Source organism: Clytia hemisphaerica, unplaced genomic scaffold, assembly GCF_902728285.1.
Source record: "Clytia hemisphaerica strain Z4C2 unplaced genomic scaffold, Clytia hemisphaerica genome assembly, whole genome shotgun sequence".
Classification (NCBI taxonomy): Eukaryota; Metazoa; Cnidaria; class Hydrozoa; order Leptothecata; family Clytiidae; genus Clytia; species Clytia hemisphaerica.
Window position 1 is genome coordinate 348,777 of NW_027104387.1, and position 17,154 is coordinate 365,930.

The window sequence follows — 17,154 nt, forward strand, 5'->3', positions numbered from 1 at the left end:
AAAATAAATAATGATAAGAGGTAACAAATCAAATGGGGGATGAAGATGATGTATACGCTGAACAACTCAAAGAGGTTTTCAAAAGCTGTGATTTAGATAATAAAGGCTACATCAACCGTAATGAGTTGATTGATTTATCACAAAAATTACAACTGGGTGATCAAGTTGGAGATCTTCTAAAAGAAATTTTGGGTGATGAATTTACTGATGGAAAAGTAACTATTCCTCCTTTTATTATTGTCAGTGCCATTTAAAGTAATTACTAGATATTCTAAGATTGACTTTTTGCAATGTTAATTCAAATATCGACCTTTCTTTACCTGTTTTTATTCAGATGAATTTATTGTTTGTTAGCAACTTCCTGCTACCTCATTTTTGTCAATAATTTATGACTGGACTTTTTGACATTAATCATTATTAGTTGATATTTTACAGTATGTATGGCTAAAAAAGTGTTTCAAATTTTGAAAGTTTTGAATTGTAATGTAATGTAATTGGTTTATTTATTTAATGCAATTTTAATTTTTTGTTATTTATACCAGGTGACATTTGAAGACTTTCGTGAAGGGTTTGTTAATGTCTTAGCAAATGCAATTGATTGTTTGGGTGATGAAGAAACAGAAGATCAATCAGAATGGTCCGAAGCTGGTAATGAATTTTTTTAGGATTATCTACCCGTTCTTCCTGCCAAAAGTGGAATCCGCTGATAAGAAAAGCACAATCCTGTACCTTTCTTTGCAAAGTACCATACCTTAGTCTTGACAACACTTTAAAGGCATGGAGTCAAAAAAATGCTAATTATAGAGCTTTTTAAGCGTTTTTAAGCTATTTTAGTAAATTCTCCAGAGATTTATAATGCGAAAAGTGTCAATACGCCAATCTCAGTTCTGGCAAATAAACCCAAATAAACCCTTTTAATGATATTTTCCTTTCCAATCTAATTCAATTGAGACCTTTCCTCACAATTTCGTTTAAGATTGAAATGTTCATTGCATCTTCAGGTAACAGACTTTCAACCATCACTGCAACAACAGATAAAGATAGACAAAAGGTTCACTTTACTTTTTATTTAGATTGAGAATGAATTATAGAGTTTTGGAGAACTTTATTTTTCAAAAAATCAGCCATGTGTAAGTTCTTTCTGTAGAAAATTTTAGTCTTCCTTCACGATGTAGTAAAAATAGGGTAGAGTAAGAAAAAAACCCATTCTATTTTATCCAGTATACGCTCTCTCTTTTGTGGACAGTTTTTGTCTTTTTGTGTGTTACCTGGTGTCACTTCTGACCTGCTCCTGCAGTTGTATATCCACATATGTTTTCTGTATTAAGCTGATTTGCTGGAAGGAAAAAGTTCATTTTTAGTTGATCCTTTCCATTTACATTTAGGTGTCACCTGCTCATCATGCAAAGGTGTCAAAAACACAAAGTGGTGAAGTGAAGCCATCTCAACAACCTCCTCAGCAACATGTCAAAGCTCAAAAGACTTGGTCAAATACATCTCTCAGTCAAAGCTTTGAAGCTGGTGGAGGTATGTTATTTGCTGAAACACATAGCTTTATACTGCTTTATACTCTCTCATATTTTTCAACTGATTATTTCAACTTTCAAATCCATCAAAAAATCATGAAAAATTTCGACAAAATGTTATCAGACACCACACTTAAATGTTAAGTTCCTAAAAGTGTTTGTTGACTGTCTTTCTAACTTCAAATTTAGACCACCATGGTAGTAACTGTCATATGCAGTAACTGCTTTTAGAGTGACCAGCCTGGCACTGCCCTTTCTTGGCGTCAATTCAATGACTTTCAATCTTTTTCAAGCAAACCATTTAACTGTCAACCTTTAGCCTACTCTAATAACCGGCTACCGGGTTGTCTGTATTATTACTATTATATTATAGATGAGTCTGCCATACAAATGCGTCAAATCTGGGACGATCTTGCGGTTGGAGAATCTGGTTATATTAACCTACTACAACTCTCCATCGTTTGTGAGCATATTGGTATGGAAGGCATGGCTGATGATGAGCTAGAGGCATTATTTACTGAACTCGATAAAAATGGAGATGGTCTAGTCAGTCTTCGTGAGTTCATGGATGGCTTATTTCTATCAACAAAGCGACCGAGAAGTGATCGATCAATGTTTAGTCCTAGAAGTGAAAAATCAGTTATTAGTCCCAAAAATGAAACATTGGTGGTAAGTTCACGGAACAGTGAGCAATCTTTGGTGAATCTTGCTCCAGTGAATGAAGTGAAGCTTGAAGGATCTTTAGAGACCTTAGTGGATATGGAGAATGATTTAGAAACACCACGGATGGAAGAGGTCTTGGAAGCAGAGGTCGTTGAGGAAACTTTTTCTTCACCGCCTTCATCTCTTGCGAAAAGGAAATCTTTAGAAATGGTAAGTTATGGTTTTTATTGTTTTATGTTTCAAAATTCGGTGTAATAAACTGCTATGAATCTGCCAAAATTCCAAAACTTTGGCGTATTTGAGTACAGTACTTTGCTGTAATTCACTTTCTTCGCTCAGAATTTGATGTTCTTTCCAATGAGGCTTGGAATTCCCAAGTTAGAAAACCGAGTTAGCAAATTTAAACCGAGTTATGACGTCATCAAACAAAAACAAATCGAGTTAGAGAAATCAGAAATCGAGTTAGATATTTTGATTGTGACGTCAAAATTTTCGTTTGATGACGTCATAACTCGTTTTTTTTTGTTAACTCGGTTTTCTAACTCGGTTTTTCTAACTCGAGAATTCCGAGCCTCCTTTCCGATGGTGTCGATCATCTTTGTTAAGTTCAACTTTGAAAATTTGTCAATTATTATCTACCCTTCGGCTAGAAGTTTCCCCTGAAACGTCAGTCCTTCGGCCATAAACATTTTTTACCAGTCCCTGCAGGTCTAAATTTGTAGGCCCACTCTCAAGAAAGTTTCATAATCCTATTTAATTTCGAACTCGCACCACATGTAGCTTCGTCCCACGAGGAATTGCCCTTACTAATACTAAAAGCTGTGATGTTGTAATTTCTCCTGTCTGTGTAGAAAACTAATTATTACCTATCAATAAGCAGTTCTAAAACTGGCCTGACTTGAAATTTTATCTTGATTAAATTTTAGGCTGCATCTAATCCAGATCTATCGAGTACAGGTAGTTTTTAGTTTATTTTCTCGGCAGTTAAAAACGATCTTTTTGTTTAACTAACCAAAAATATGAGAGTCTACAACATAAAAGTTTCTTATGGCATTTTAAGCAAGGTGTGCCATGCTTCTTTAATAACTGTATGTGGATAGCTTATAGAAAACTTATTGTAAATATCAATTCTTTTATAGATATTTTCTATTCGTTGGATCCAAATGACACAGGGTAAGACTGCCGATTTTTCGAGTCTCACGAAATTATTTGAATCAATGTTTTGTTTAATTTGCAGACAATCTTTGAAGTGCGATTACAGCAACAATTTTTTAACTACAAAATGCAAATAAAGCGCCATCATCCATTGATTTCTTTGTCTTCATTTTTCAGGAAAATCAGTTACAACGATCTGATCATGTACTTGAAGGAGAATAATTTGGAAGAACTTGAAATCATAGCCAAGGTATTCATTGTCAATGTTTATGTTTTTCTTCAATACTGGAGGAGTGACACTTTTCGAAATAAATTCGGGTATTTTTTTTTAAAAAGATTGTTTCAAAAATCTAAAAAAAATTGTGTAAATGACGAAGAGAAATTTAAAACAAAATCGGACAACATCGTTGAGTTTTGGCGCTCTAACAAAAAAAGTATATAGCGCAGCCATCTCGTACCCAGAGCCAATTTTTTAAATTAGAAAAGGTAACAAAGAGACTGGGTTCGAGTTTGATAGCACAGGTGTATCTAATAAAAGTATAGTTAATGAAATAGTTACCTCAGATATAATGAGACTTTATGTAAGTCTAATTTAATTACAGCGGAAACAATCCGCAAATTATACGATTAGACTAATTATATATTGCAACTTTCGAAAGCACACAAAAACACTATTTTCTTCTTTATTTCAATGGAGAAAACTTTATTGTATCTATCTTGCTTCAAAAGAACGCATCGTTGTTTTTTTTTTATTTCTTCACAGGACATGTTTTTTAATCAAAGATTTTCAATGTTATAATAAGCAATATTTGGGTTGGTTAGATATTTCAATTTTTTAACTTTCAGGTACTGAGGAAAGATGGCCAGGGGAAAATAAAAAATCGTGATTTATCTCTGCAATTGGAAAAGCTAGTTTTTCAACAACAGCACGACGGTTAGCAGCTACACTTATTACTGATTTTGAAATATTGTCAATTTTGAAATTTTGTTGAATTAATTTTATATGTCACTGTAAGTAAGGCGAAACACTTTTAGTTCGGGCTATGGAAAATTTAAGTTAAGTTTTTTTACATCTTTGACGAAGAACGACTGCGACATATCGATCTTTTGCTAAGTTTTGATTAAAATTTGATTGTTTCTTTTTCAGCATTGACAAAGTCTGTCCTTTTGGTTTACAAGAAAGAAATCGCTAAACTCCGGTAAGTTTCAGTTTGTTCAAAATTCCATGGGCCAAAGACAAGTTTCGGTTTGATATTAACGATCTTCAAAACTTGATTAATTTAACGTTTGACAAGATGTAATTGATGCCCATCGGATTGAACGTAAACATTTTTGCAAGAAAGCGGTTAATAGCTGTTTTAGAACGAGTAGCTCCATATGCAAAGATTCCCCAATATGCCAGTTAGTCTTAAACTTATTTTAACAATAACTTTTTAAAAGAAAGTAATTTGGTTTCATAATCTAACTTTCAAAACTGATGGTCACTCGGAATATCTCCGAGGCCTAATGATAATCAAAAATCAAAACGAAACAAATTGAAATTGGAACCATGCAGAAAATGAGTTTGAAATAGTTCTTCTTTACTTTCGTTTTCAAAAGAAATCTTAATTTAAACACGCACCTGTGAATACAAAAAATCAATACAACTGCCAGGATGAAGCGGCGTCAAATATTTTTTTGTGAAAATTGCGTCTTTTGCAATCTTTCGGCTGATAAGTTTCAACGAAGAATATTATGGATATATTTTTGGTGTTTTTTTTTTAATTTTGTGTTGATTTCCATGGATTATTGCTGTGTAAAATAAGGTGGTATCCTTATAGGGAATTTGTGTTGTTCAGATTCTATTTGATAAACATTGACTGATTGACTTTGGATAAACCTTAAACGAAAACAGTAATGGCAGATGTTATTATTTACCCAGCCGAAGAGCTACGAGGACCTGTTCGGGTGCTTAGTCCCGAAGGTCGTGTTCTTAGTCCGGACATTTTGAAACGAATTATAGAGGGTCATGAGGCTAGTGATATTTTTGATGAAAGCCTGGATGCTGAGGAACGAAATTTTGAAGATGGGAAATGTGAATCTTTGGTTAAAGAGTTGGCAAGAGCCATACGAAGGTTTGCGTTTTTCGTCCGCGTTCAATCATAATTGATGTTTAGATGCACGAAACAAATGATTAATTTATTTGTGTTAACATAAAAATTTAATCGAAAAAGTTAAGTAGTTTAATGGAATTAATTGAAATAACTTCTTTGAACCGTAAATCGTAAAGTAAAAATCAACAACGGGGTAAAATTTCGTGTGAACTAAATTTCACGGATGGCATCTGTAATTTTTGCTTTCGCCGATTTTTCTCACATTCCTTTTTCAAAGAGCAAAACTTAGTCAACTCAAGTTGTTGAAACATTCATTAAACACCTTATATATTCGAATCTCCTTGCCATTTGACAGATAAAATAAAATAAAATAAAATGCTCAAATTCAATTAGTTAGGTATCCAAACTCTCTCTACCTTTCCACAACAAGGAATCGAATTTTCGACTATATCGTTCTTCATTTTACTATTCTTACGAAGATGGGATGTATATAATGTTATTTCTATGATAAAGAATCCCATGTAGTCACTATATCTCTACTGCACCTTCGGCCTATGCAAAGCAAGATTCTTTTCTGCTATTTCATGCGTAATTTTGTATGAGAATAAAAATGTTAGTTAGAATTTGGCAAAATGTGACTATCATCATTCTTTTCAAGCACTTTTTTTGATACCAAGCAATATTCTTTCTGCTATTTCATATAATTTTATCTGAGAATGATAATGTTATTTGGGATTTGGTTAGTGTCACTATCAGCATTGTTCGAGTAAAGCCCGAGTACAAATGTTGTCAGTAGACTCTGGCTTATATATTCGAACTCTATTATTCGAATCTTTCTTTAATTCGAAATAATTCCCAGTCCCTGTCAAAGAGAGAACCTATTTGAATACTTTTCAAATACTTAAATCTGAATCTCTCTGTAATTCGAGCAAACGAGATTCCCCGTTCGAGTTCGAATTAACAAGAGTAAACTCAGTAATAAACTACAGTAAGGATTGATTACGGTCAGAAGGACGAAGGTCTGACCATCATCATGCTTGATTTTATATTTACCACAGAAAACGTATGCATAAAATGAATAAATATGCATGGTCTAGATATAGCCAATCGATAAATAACAAGCCTTTCTCATTGTTTCCTCTCTATGTAGTGCCGCTTCCCCCTCTAAAAGTAAGAAATTTTATAATAGATTGCTGCCCTCTAAAAGAGGGACCAAAACCTTTTGAGAGATCACCGGAGCAAAAGATCAAAAGCAGTGCCTATTAGAATTTTATAGGCTTTACTAGCCATAATTTGATGTTTCGATAGAAGCTGTATTTACTCCTTTGAAATTGTACAAAGAAGTTATAAAGAACTGAAGCTACCAGTAAAAAAGCTGCAAAAGCTAAAAGTATGGCATTAAAATCGATGTTGTTTGATTAAGCCTGAGTTCTTTCAAATTTTGAAAAGAGTGCCACCTAGAAAATTTAAAACATGCCGCATACTTCAGGAAATGCGGTATTCATACATTCGAAAGCCTTAAAGAGGCATTTTGAAACATTGAAAGGATCTAAATCAAAAGCTTTCCCCGTCAGCGCAAACCGCGGTTTCTTTTACTGACCTGAAACATTTTTTATCAGAAAAAAGAAAAATAAATTGGTCTTTTTAACCATAATGAAAGAGAAAAAATTGCAAACTTGTGTCAGCGGCGGGCTCCTGAATAATTGTAATTCTTTTTACATTATTTTCTTCTTTTTTTTTGATTGACAGCGAAGAGGCGATGAGATCACGTGATCAGATGGAAGATTTGAAGAACCAATCAGAATTATTGGATGAACACAATCAAACGCTAGCAAAAGAAAATGAAGAACAAATCAAAATGGCACTAGAAGAAAGTCAAAATCGCATAAGGTGCCATTTTCCTCATTCAATTTAATCCTTTTCTTATTCCGTGAATAAGTTTTCTGGCAAATAGTGGTTTATTAAAAGTATGGAATGATTTCTCTAGTTTAGAAAACAGATTTTAGGTCCTTTTTCAGAATTATTTTCAGTCAGAGTTGGTTTGCACCCCGATGAGTGAATGCTTGAAAAAAAATCTTGATACGTCCGACTCTCCCTCTCAGTGCAATAACTCTCAAGCTTTCATTAACAATGCACGATTTTCCATAAGAACCAGTATTTGCAAATTTTTAGCTGAGACTTGCCTGTTCCCCCTGATTTTCAGGCTTTCTTAAATTGTTCTTTAAAATAAAATGCTCACTTTGTTCACTCACGTAAATGTAAATGGGCTTTTATAATCAGCATTCTCTTAGTCATTTAAAAAATTTATTTCTCAGCTTGTTCTTAATTTGTTCTTATTTTTTGGCCGATATTGAGCATTATGATCGTACCAAATTGTTCTTATGAAAATGTGTGTATTTATTTTAGAGAGCAAGAGGCTAATTTTGAGGAGAGATTGGCAACACGTGAACACGAGCTGCTTCGACAACGTGATGTCATGCTAAAAGAACACGAAAAAGAAAAGAACGAGCTGAGACAAAGATTGGATGAAATCAAATCAGACGACTCTAAGACTAAAAATAAACTCAAAGAAGCGGCTATGGTAAGGAAGGAATTGGATCAATACATATTGTGTTTGGTCTATCATCAGGTTCATTAGTTATATGGTTATGCTAAAGGTTGCTCTCCCGTGAAAGTTTTAGGTAGAAACCGGGAAACATTTGCCAAAAAAGAACCGTTTTATTACTGATCTTAACTTAGAATGTTCACGTTTTGTACAAGGGGAAAAAAGGCTTTGGTTTATGATATACTTAGAGTAGTTAGCTTTCGGTTAATTATACACTTTTTGTTTTATTATAGGAGATCTCGAAGCTTGAAGAAAACTTGAACATTACAATTAGCGAGCTGAACGAAGAAAGAAAACAGTCTTCCCGGCTCCAAGAAGTCGCTCAATCAGAAAAAGTCCTCAAACAAAGGGTTGGTTTCTTTCTTACTCCGCTGTTTACCTATTTTAATCGTAGAATTAAAATTTTTCATATTGCTAAAAGAGTCTTTGGAGGCATTTCTAGAGCCAAAAAACCTAGTTTTACGTAACAGTACCCTCATTGGTGAAAATATTGTTTCATTAGGACATGTTCCCTAGCGGCTGGCACCTCCCTCTTATTTTGCTCCTACCCTTTCGAAAGAGGAAACAGAGCTCAAGTGAAACTTTTCTTCTGAAAATACGTCAAATGCGCAGTCTGAACTAAGGTCTACAGATCCAATAATTAGCATATTAGCACGAAAGTTGGACCTTTTCATAGTTTTCTATTGCGAAGTATGATAAAACATTGAAAATAAGGTTCTAATAAGGTTGATAACCTGATGAGTGGAAAATGTCGTTTTATTATTTTATACTCTACGTTTGTTAAAATGATTAGTTATTCAATATTTCCCCTTTAAAATAAAAATATTGAATATTGGAAAAGGAACTACTAGTGAGAGAGAAAAATTCAAGAAATTGAAAATTTGGGGAAAGTGGAAAATTTGCCTTTTTGTTAACAAGAAATTATGTAGGAATAAATTTCTCGCGATAATGGTTTGTTATTTTAAGATCAAAATCATAGGGCATTCAAGCCAATCGTTATTATAGCCAAGGAATTTTAATGAAAAGCCTTGCTTTAACAAACATGAGGTTGATTTATTTTCCTTTATTTTCTCTCTAGATCATAGACTTAGACAGTCAACTTACGTCGTTGGCAGACTTACGAACCAACCAAAAAGAACGTATCCAACAACTAGAAGGAATTAATAAGGTATGTTGGTTACGGTTTTAAGGAATAAAACTATCGTATTTTCTGACTCTTGACCTGTATAAACTTTGTATTACTTTTTTTGTGTTTGGTCAAGTAGTTGCTAAGTTATAACCTTTTGAAGCTCAAATTCAAGGTTCTGAAATTTTTGAAAAGGCTACTAACTGTTACTTTAAACTATGAATTATTTTGAAAATGAACTTTTTAAAGGGATAATCAGATTGTTTGAGATATTTGGATTACAGAAACCTTCTGTGGTCCATAGTAAAACCTCAAAGTATTTTTGTCCAACAACTTTCCAAAATCGAATCAATATGGGTTCTTACACGGTTCTTACGTTGAAATTCTATTGTTTTCATCCTAAAAGCCAAAAACTTAAATATCTCGACTTTGGGAAATAGTAAGGCAAAAATATTTTGAGATTTTGCTCAGGATAATAGAAGGATCCCACATGGCAAATATTACAAACCATCTGATTATCCATTTAAACTGTTTTATTTTGCAGACGCTGCAACGTCAAAATGAAGAGCACGAATCACAAATTATGGAATTACAAAATGAATTGAACCACAAGCAAAAAGAACTCGATGAGCAAGTACAAAATAGTATACCTCGTATGACCAGAGATGGGAGTAATCTTTCTGATTATATGAAACCAGAACTCGCCCAAAGCAATAACCAAGGTATTATATACACATTATTTGTTTTGAAGCTACAAAAGGTTCGAAAAGCTTATGTTCACAAGTTTCGAATAATTTCATATCAATTATATTTTATTCCTCCTTTTAGAAATGGAAGAGCTGCAAAGTCAAATACAAGATCAAAATGATATTATCAAAAACTTACGGAACGAACTTGATACGGTTACTCACTCAATGAACGAAAAACACGGTCGGGAAATCAACCGGTTAACTGATAAATATGCCAGTGAAATAGCGGAACTCCAAATGAGTTTAAGTGCAGAACGAACTGAAAATACGGAAAAGCGTTCGACAGAGAAATCAAGTCTGATTGAATATTATGAAGACCAAATGACTGAACTTAAGAAAACTTTTGATAAGGAGAAAGAGAATCTACTGAACTCTCATCAACATGAGCAGAAACGTTGGCAAAGCGAGCGTATCCCGAGCGGAGATTTCCACTCTAGAGAGCGCTGGGAGGATTTGTTTCATGTTGAAAAAGAAGAAATAGAACTTAAGTATAAACGAGAAATTACTTTGCTTGAAGAGAAAATTATGGTTTTGGAAACAGAAAAAGCTGAACTTGAACTTAAATTCTTAAATGAGAAATCAGAAATTGAACAACAATTCCGTATTGAACGCTCGGAGCTTTTGCAGAACGCGTCGAGTGCTTCGCAGGAGAATGAACATTTTCAAAAACATGTTCAAGCTTTGAAGGACGAGCACGCAAAACGTCAATCGAACGCATTGCGTGATGCAAAAGATGAGCATAAAAGAGAGAAAGAAAAACTAAGAGAAAAATTTGAAAGTGAACTGGATAAGATGCGTTCTGAATACGAAAAAGAATTAAATGGGGAGAGAAAAGAGCATAGCGGTCAGGTAAGCAAACTTCGAAAAGAATTTGAACTCGATAAAGCGAGTTTGGTTGAGGGCTTCAATCGGGAGAGAACTGAAATGGAGCAAAGTTCAAAAAGAAAACTTAAAGAAACTGAGGATACTCTTAAACAAAACTATGACCATGATTTATCGACGCAGCTTTCTAAAATCCGTAAAGTTTCTTTAGAAGAGAGAGCTAAAGTCGAAGAAGACCTTCGTTCCGAAAAATACGAAATTTGTCAGAGTTTGCAGAACGATAAAACGGAACTTGAAATTCGTATCAAGCAAGTGGAGAACGACTTAGAAGTCTCCTTCGCTGATGAAAAAGCACGCCTGATTCGTGAATTCGAGCTTGAGAAATCCTTAATGGAGCAACAACACCAGAAAGAAATTGCTGAACTGCAACAAGCTTTCTCGACTGGTGAGGCAGGAATTAAAAACAAAGTAAAAGAAAATTTTCAGAAAATGTTACAAGAGCAAAAACAAGAATTAGAGGATTCTTATCGCGTCGAAAAAGAGCAATTGGTTTTTAGTTTCAATCGGGAGAAAGCTGCTCTGCAGTCAGGTTGGCAATTACAGAGACTAACATTGGAAGAGGGCTTTACAAAAGCGAAGGATGAAATGGAAAGTGCTTTTAAACGCGAAAAACACGATTTGATCGAGAAATCACGTAAACAAAAATCGAAATTCGAGGAATTGTATCGAAAACAAAACGAAAAGATAAGTGAAGATCAATCCAAGGAAATTGAAGAGCGCGTCAAACGTGAAACGGATCGATTGGAGTCGTCAAACACTCATTTGGGAAAAGAAAACAATCTTTTGAGGGAACAGAAGAAAGAGTTAGAAACACGAAATCAAGTTTTGGAGTTGAAAAGCCTCTCTGTTAAACAAGAAGGATCAGAGGCTAAACAATATTTGAATCAAAAGAACGAACTAGTCGAGAAAATTAAAACACTCAGTGAAACGGTTTATCGATTAGAAACCGATAACACACGATTATTGAACGAGAAGAAAGATATGGAACATGACAAAGATACCATTTTGGAGAACAGCGTTCATGAAATAACCGATCGCGAATCAAAAATCACTAGCTTGTTAAAAGAGAAAAGTGATCTGGAAACTAAGCTACATTGCTTGATGGCAGCTGTAAACGAGAATGAGAAGATGAAAGATCAGGCTATGCAAATGCAGGAAGAAGCCATGGAAATGAAACAATCTTTAACGTCTCTTCAAGAGGTATTTTTAAATGTTAAACCTTCATTAAATCGTTCTAAACCAACTTTCTTAAAAGCCGTTAAAATTATTAACATTTTTAAACCTAAATCAACTTTTCCGTAGAGCTTAAACTCAAACTCATTTCCAAATAACCAATTCGAACGAATTCTTATATCCTTCCTGACTTCAAGCCGGTAATTCACATAGTTTTGTCCCTTGGATATTGAATTACATTCCATTATGTTGAGCCCATACACGTTTTTTTTTTATTAGAACACTTAAAATTTGGCTGAGCCTGGATGTGCTTATTTTCTTAGCAATTTTCAGCCTGAAATGTTCTTAAATGCGTTCTCAATTTTTCAGACTACTCTAAATCGACAATATCATGCAAAATAAAGAGCATATAAAATTGGTACAATTTGGACAATATTTGACTCTCGATTTTAGAAAATCCATGCCTAACTTGGGTTAAAACTGCTTGAAAAGAAGAAAAATTGTAGTTTCTTGTCATTTTTTTCCAAACTGAGGCTGGGCATGTTCTTACGATGTTCTTAATTTTTCGACGAATTTCAGCCTAAATGTTCTTATAAACTGGTTTCTAATAAAAAAAAAACGTGTACGTGTTTTCACATACATAAATCTTCTATTAAAATCTCAACCTCGAACTTCCAATAAACCATACTAAACACATACACACAATTAAATCTCTGAATCTAACCACTTTAAACTCTATTACAATCTATCTATAACAGCTTAAAAACGTAAACCAATCATTAAAAGAGATGGTTCAGTCATACCAACGTAAAGAAAAGGAGAACAAAGTATCCAGTCGTGAAAAAGATTCGACCATCAATCGCTTGGAAGATGCTGTGAAACAGGTGGAAATTTGAATCGCTCTCCGATATCAATAATCAGATAGTGATAAAATTCTGCAGGACCTTGTGCTTCATTAGACATCGTCAGACTTTAAAAGGAATTTATTATTACGAGTCAAGAGTCTAGGGATAAAAAAAACCTTCACATCTACACTCCTAGAATTGACAGTCCTAATCTTTTTATGAATTTTGTTTGTTTGTTGTCTTCGGGCCCTTAAATTTCTGTAAGGATGAGTTTGAGACCTCTGCGAGACCCTACTGAAGGGAAGACGTCAAGGAAATGAATGGAAGATGGAAATTAATGATTTTTTAATACCCGTTCTTGCGTTCGTTATATTCATGACGTAATATTTTATACGGAAGCACCCAAAACATTACTAATTTTGAATTTAAAACAATAAATCTCGTGGGAAACGCCAGGGCTATTTTGGGTGCTTCTGTATAAGACATTACGTCATGAAAGCGCGAATATTGATTCGTACACCTTGCAATGCTGTTGAATTGACCAAAATCTTTTTCTTAACTTTAGCTGAACGTTCAAACGACAGCAGCTGCAACAGAAAAGTCTCGATGTCTCAGGGAGATTCAAGAGTTAAAAGATCAGTTATTACGAGCGAACGCTTCAAGTGATCGAGACAATGCATTGAAAGATAAAGTCTTTAATGATGCCAAAGCTGAAGTCATGAACCTCAATAAAAAGGTTTGTGATTTAAATATGCACCTTTTTCCATGGGGCTTTTTGATGTATACCTTAAATGAATTAATTTTGGCGTAGATTTAACTCGTTGATTGGCCAAATTGTTTCATTGAAACCTGGGCAAAAATGGGAGGGTACAAAGTGCTAATAAGCGTGGTTTTTATATGATTACTTTACAGTTATCCTAGACTTCATGATAGGTGGACGGAGTTGGTGGCTTTGAAAGTCTTTGAGATGACTAAAAAATATCCTGAAAATATCAGCTTTTTAGCAAATTATCAATTTTGTGTGGATATAATTTCGCTTAGAAAAGTTGGAAGCACTAAAATGCATGAACATTTCCCATATAACTGCACTTTTTTATCGTTACCTGTTTTTCGAATAATTTCAGCTCGATCAAAAATCAAAGAAAATCAACTCACTGGAAGAATCTTTACAACAAATGGAAGGGGATTTGTTTGAATTGGATAGTGAACGGAAACAACTGGATGAACAAGTCCAACATTGGAAAAACGAGGCAACTGAAAACAAAGAAAAAGTACGACAAGAGGTAAAGTACCATTACATCAATTTGCCACCACTATATCATCTTCTTGGTAGCATCTTTCTACTTTTCATTCGTTTGCCAGGTCTTATTCTTTAATTCTTAATAACAGAAAAGCTTCAAGGGGAAACTGAAATCGGCTTTACACACGCCGATTAAGTAAATTATCGTGTCAATGTGCAATGACTCCAGATATTCAAAAATATGTGAAATATTTACAAATTAGGCACACAAAATTTGGACTCGAGGTTTGCTTATATTTTGTTTTTCGACCGACGAAATTAGCTTTAGTCTTACATATCATATGTATTTTTTTCATTTTATTTTCTATTCCAGCGCAAAAACTCGACAACGAAATCAGTACGAAGTGACACTTTAGTAACAGAGCTTTATGTCGAAAATGCGGACCTAATGAAACAGATTGCCAACGCTGAATCTAATCATTCAAAAGCAGAAAAACAAGTGAGACAATTAACAGACCAGAAACGTGCGTTACAAAGAGTTATTTCCAAACTCTGTAATTCGTATGGTATTACAAACTTATCGTAAATTATAAAGATAGTTAGATTGTTTTGTGGTACCCTCCTTAATAAGCTCTACATTTTTCAGCAATTGAAATGTTAAGCTCTGAATATTTTTCAGCAATCAAAATTTCCCTCATTGCCACTTTCGTTCTGTGTGTCTGTTGGTTACTGATAGCAAATTGTTACTGATAGCAAATTTAAACTTGAAATCATTTCATTAAAGTTCATCTTTAAAACGTCAGAATTTTGACGACGTATTGTTTTGAGGGGGAGCTCGCATTAGCCAACACCAAGGTATTTTGTGGCGCCCATCAGATAAAACCTTGGATACACGTGGACGAGGTTGTCTCATAGCTTTCTCTTGGTGTAACTTGGTTTTTGCACTTTTTATTTATCACAACTTTACTGTAAATAATAACTAGATTTTCAGAAATACGCAAAATTAGTTTTTTCCTTTGGTAATATATAACAAATGACACCAGTGCTTTTTATACGATTGTACATAAAATATTAGAATGAATTATAATTGACAAATATATCTTTACACAGCTGAGTGAAAACAGATATCCTCTGCTTTTTGGACCTACCACAAAGATCGTTCGTTCGTTCGTTCGTTCGTTCGTTCGTTCGTTCGTTCGTTCGTTCGTTCGTTCGTTCGTTCGTTCGTTCGTTCGTTCGTTCGTTCGTTCGTTCGTTCGTTCGTCCGGCCTATTAGTTTTTTCTGATTTTTTGCACAGTGATACAAAATGGGGATTCCCAAAAAGTGACGGAGCCCGATTCTCGAAAAAATATATGCCTGAAAAACCGGTTTTTTGGCATTTTCCCGAGGTTTTATCATGCGTAATGGCTTCTGTCCAAAACATGGCCGAGTCTGATTTTTGAGAAATAATTTTTTCCGGCCGTTAATGCTGGAAATCGCCGTTTTTGCAGATTTTCTTTGCAATTTTTCCATTTTTTCCTTTGCCATATTACCAGGCAACCTGAAATGCGCTAAATGTTACGGATCGACTTTGTCAAGGAAGATAAAATAAAGGAAGATTTAATTTAAGGAGCTGAATGTCCGGACAAATATGAAAAGTGCGTGCCCGAAAAGTGTCACAGGCGTTTATCATTAAGAACGGGCGTTCCTCGCCCACTCCACCCATCGGTTTCCCTAAAATGGTAGACAACAGTATCGTACCGTTTTAGTCGCGTTCAACTGTAAAATACTATGATATCGGACTTTAGATCTTATGCCACAACCGATAACCCAGGACAACAGTGGGTTCGACTGACAAATCCTGCATTAATAACACGCATGCGTAATTTGTCGTTCTTTTTGTCGTTTTTTATGAAATTTGTCGTTCTTTTTGTCTATTTTTAGTAATGCAGGAATTGTAAGATAGAGCCTCTCACAATGTACTAGGATAATTCGAAATTTTACTTTACGGTTAACTCCAACTGTAGTTTTAATGCGAGTGGTGTTTCTTTCCTCCTGGTGTTTCTTGGTTTCACTTATCCATCACTTATTGAGCACTTCGTCGCGTCGTCTGCTTCTTTTTGCTTAGCTTCTGGCCTGGGGGGGGGGGGCACTCCAGGTAAGTGACTTACCAGACGTGCGGCCCTAAGGTCTAAGTAAGGGTAGGTTTTTTGGACTTTGCTTTTTTTACGGGAAGGTCTTTCTTGCGCTGTAATATGGAAAGTCCACTGTGTGTTGTGACTATGTAAGGGTTGATTTGTGAGCAAAAGTGGGAAAAAGTGCACTGTAGGGGTGTAAAATTTGAGAAAATACCAAATTTTGAGGTAAAATTTGAGAAATTTCAAAAAACTTTGCCCTGAAAAGGACAAAAAATTTTGAAAAATTGCACTAAAAGCAAGGGTCGATTTTCAGCCCACCATATCTTTCTTGCACTGTACAGCTGTAAGGGTACTGATTTTTGGCCGAACGTACGGTCATTTTAAAAATCGAGTCCCGGTCCAGGGGTTTTTCCAAGCACTAAGCAATGCCCCCGTTTGTACTTGCAAATTGAGTTTTCAGCCAAAGGCTGGATAGTAGAGGCTGGGGGTCTGGGGGGCGCCTTGAGCCCCCAGTGGGTCCAGGGCTATCCCTGGTGGGGGTTCAGGGGGCGAAGCCCCCGAAAGCTGAGCATAATTTGGCCTTAACTGGCACTTTAAAACGGTTAAAAGTGAATGAATTTCTAGAATTTAGCGATGAATTACTGAAAAGTCCTCTCAACTCTTTTAACAAATTTAATAAAACTGTATAAAATGGTGTAACAAATGGTACAGAACTGCCCAAATGATAAAAGAACTCTACTAGAATTAGAAAAAAGTTACAAAAATAAAGAAGAAGAAGTGGATGTATTTTTTATGTATTTTGCACTTTTAGCATAGACCTTTTTTCAAAGAGGACGTCCTGTTGAATAATTATGTAGTCCAGCCATAAAAACAATGATAGAGCCATAATAATTATGAAAAAAAAATAAATATGCATGGTTTTATCATTGTTTTTCTGCTGGACTACATAATTATTCAACAGGGTGGCCTCTTTGAAAAA

The 17,154-nt window shown here is 34.7% G+C and overlaps 1 protein-coding gene across 3 annotated transcripts; it reads left to right on the forward strand.

Moving 5' to 3' along the window:
- Positions 1 to 15,182, forward strand: LOC136819505 (ninein-like protein). 3 transcript variants are annotated; one of them, XM_067075737.1, is made up of 20 exons: positions 1 to 215; positions 543 to 648; positions 1,002 to 1,051; positions 1,386 to 1,527; positions 1,900 to 2,399; positions 3,116 to 3,146; positions 3,329 to 3,362; positions 3,522 to 3,594; positions 4,191 to 4,278; positions 4,492 to 4,543; positions 7,187 to 7,327; positions 7,844 to 8,018; positions 8,276 to 8,392; positions 9,121 to 9,210; positions 9,713 to 9,890; positions 9,997 to 11,999; positions 12,731 to 12,856; positions 13,383 to 13,553; positions 13,942 to 14,100; positions 14,431 to 15,182. In XM_067075737.1, exons 1-20 carry the CDS (start codon positions 33 to 35, stop codon positions 14,641 to 14,643), a joined length of 4,632 nt encoding a protein of 1,543 aa, XP_066931838.1. In that variant the 5' UTR covers positions 1 to 32; the 3' UTR covers positions 14,644 to 15,182. The 3 variants fall into 3 exon arrangements, with proteins under 3 accessions (XP_066931838.1, XP_066931840.1, XP_066931839.1); XM_067075739.1 differs by lacking the exon at positions 12,731 to 12,856 and having other exon boundaries at positions 9,997 to 10,766; XM_067075738.1 differs by lacking the exon at positions 12,731 to 12,856 and having other exon boundaries at positions 14,431 to 14,723.
- The last annotated feature ends 1,972 nt before the right edge of the window (positions 15,183 to 17,154 follow it).

Bases quoted from the DNA above. Each gene is read 5' to 3' on its own strand.
- LOC136819505 (XM_067075737.1), top strand. From the start codon at position 33: ATGGGGGATGAAGATGATGTATACGCTGAACAACTCAAAGAGGTTTTC. The intron at 649-1,001 runs GTAATGAATTTT...TTGCATCTTCAG, and splicing joins ATCAGAATGGTCCGAAGCTG to GTAACAGACTTTCAACCATC. The intron at 3,363-3,521 runs GTAAGACTGCCG...TTCATTTTTCAG, and splicing joins TTGGATCCAAATGACACAGG to GAAAATCAGTTACAACGATC.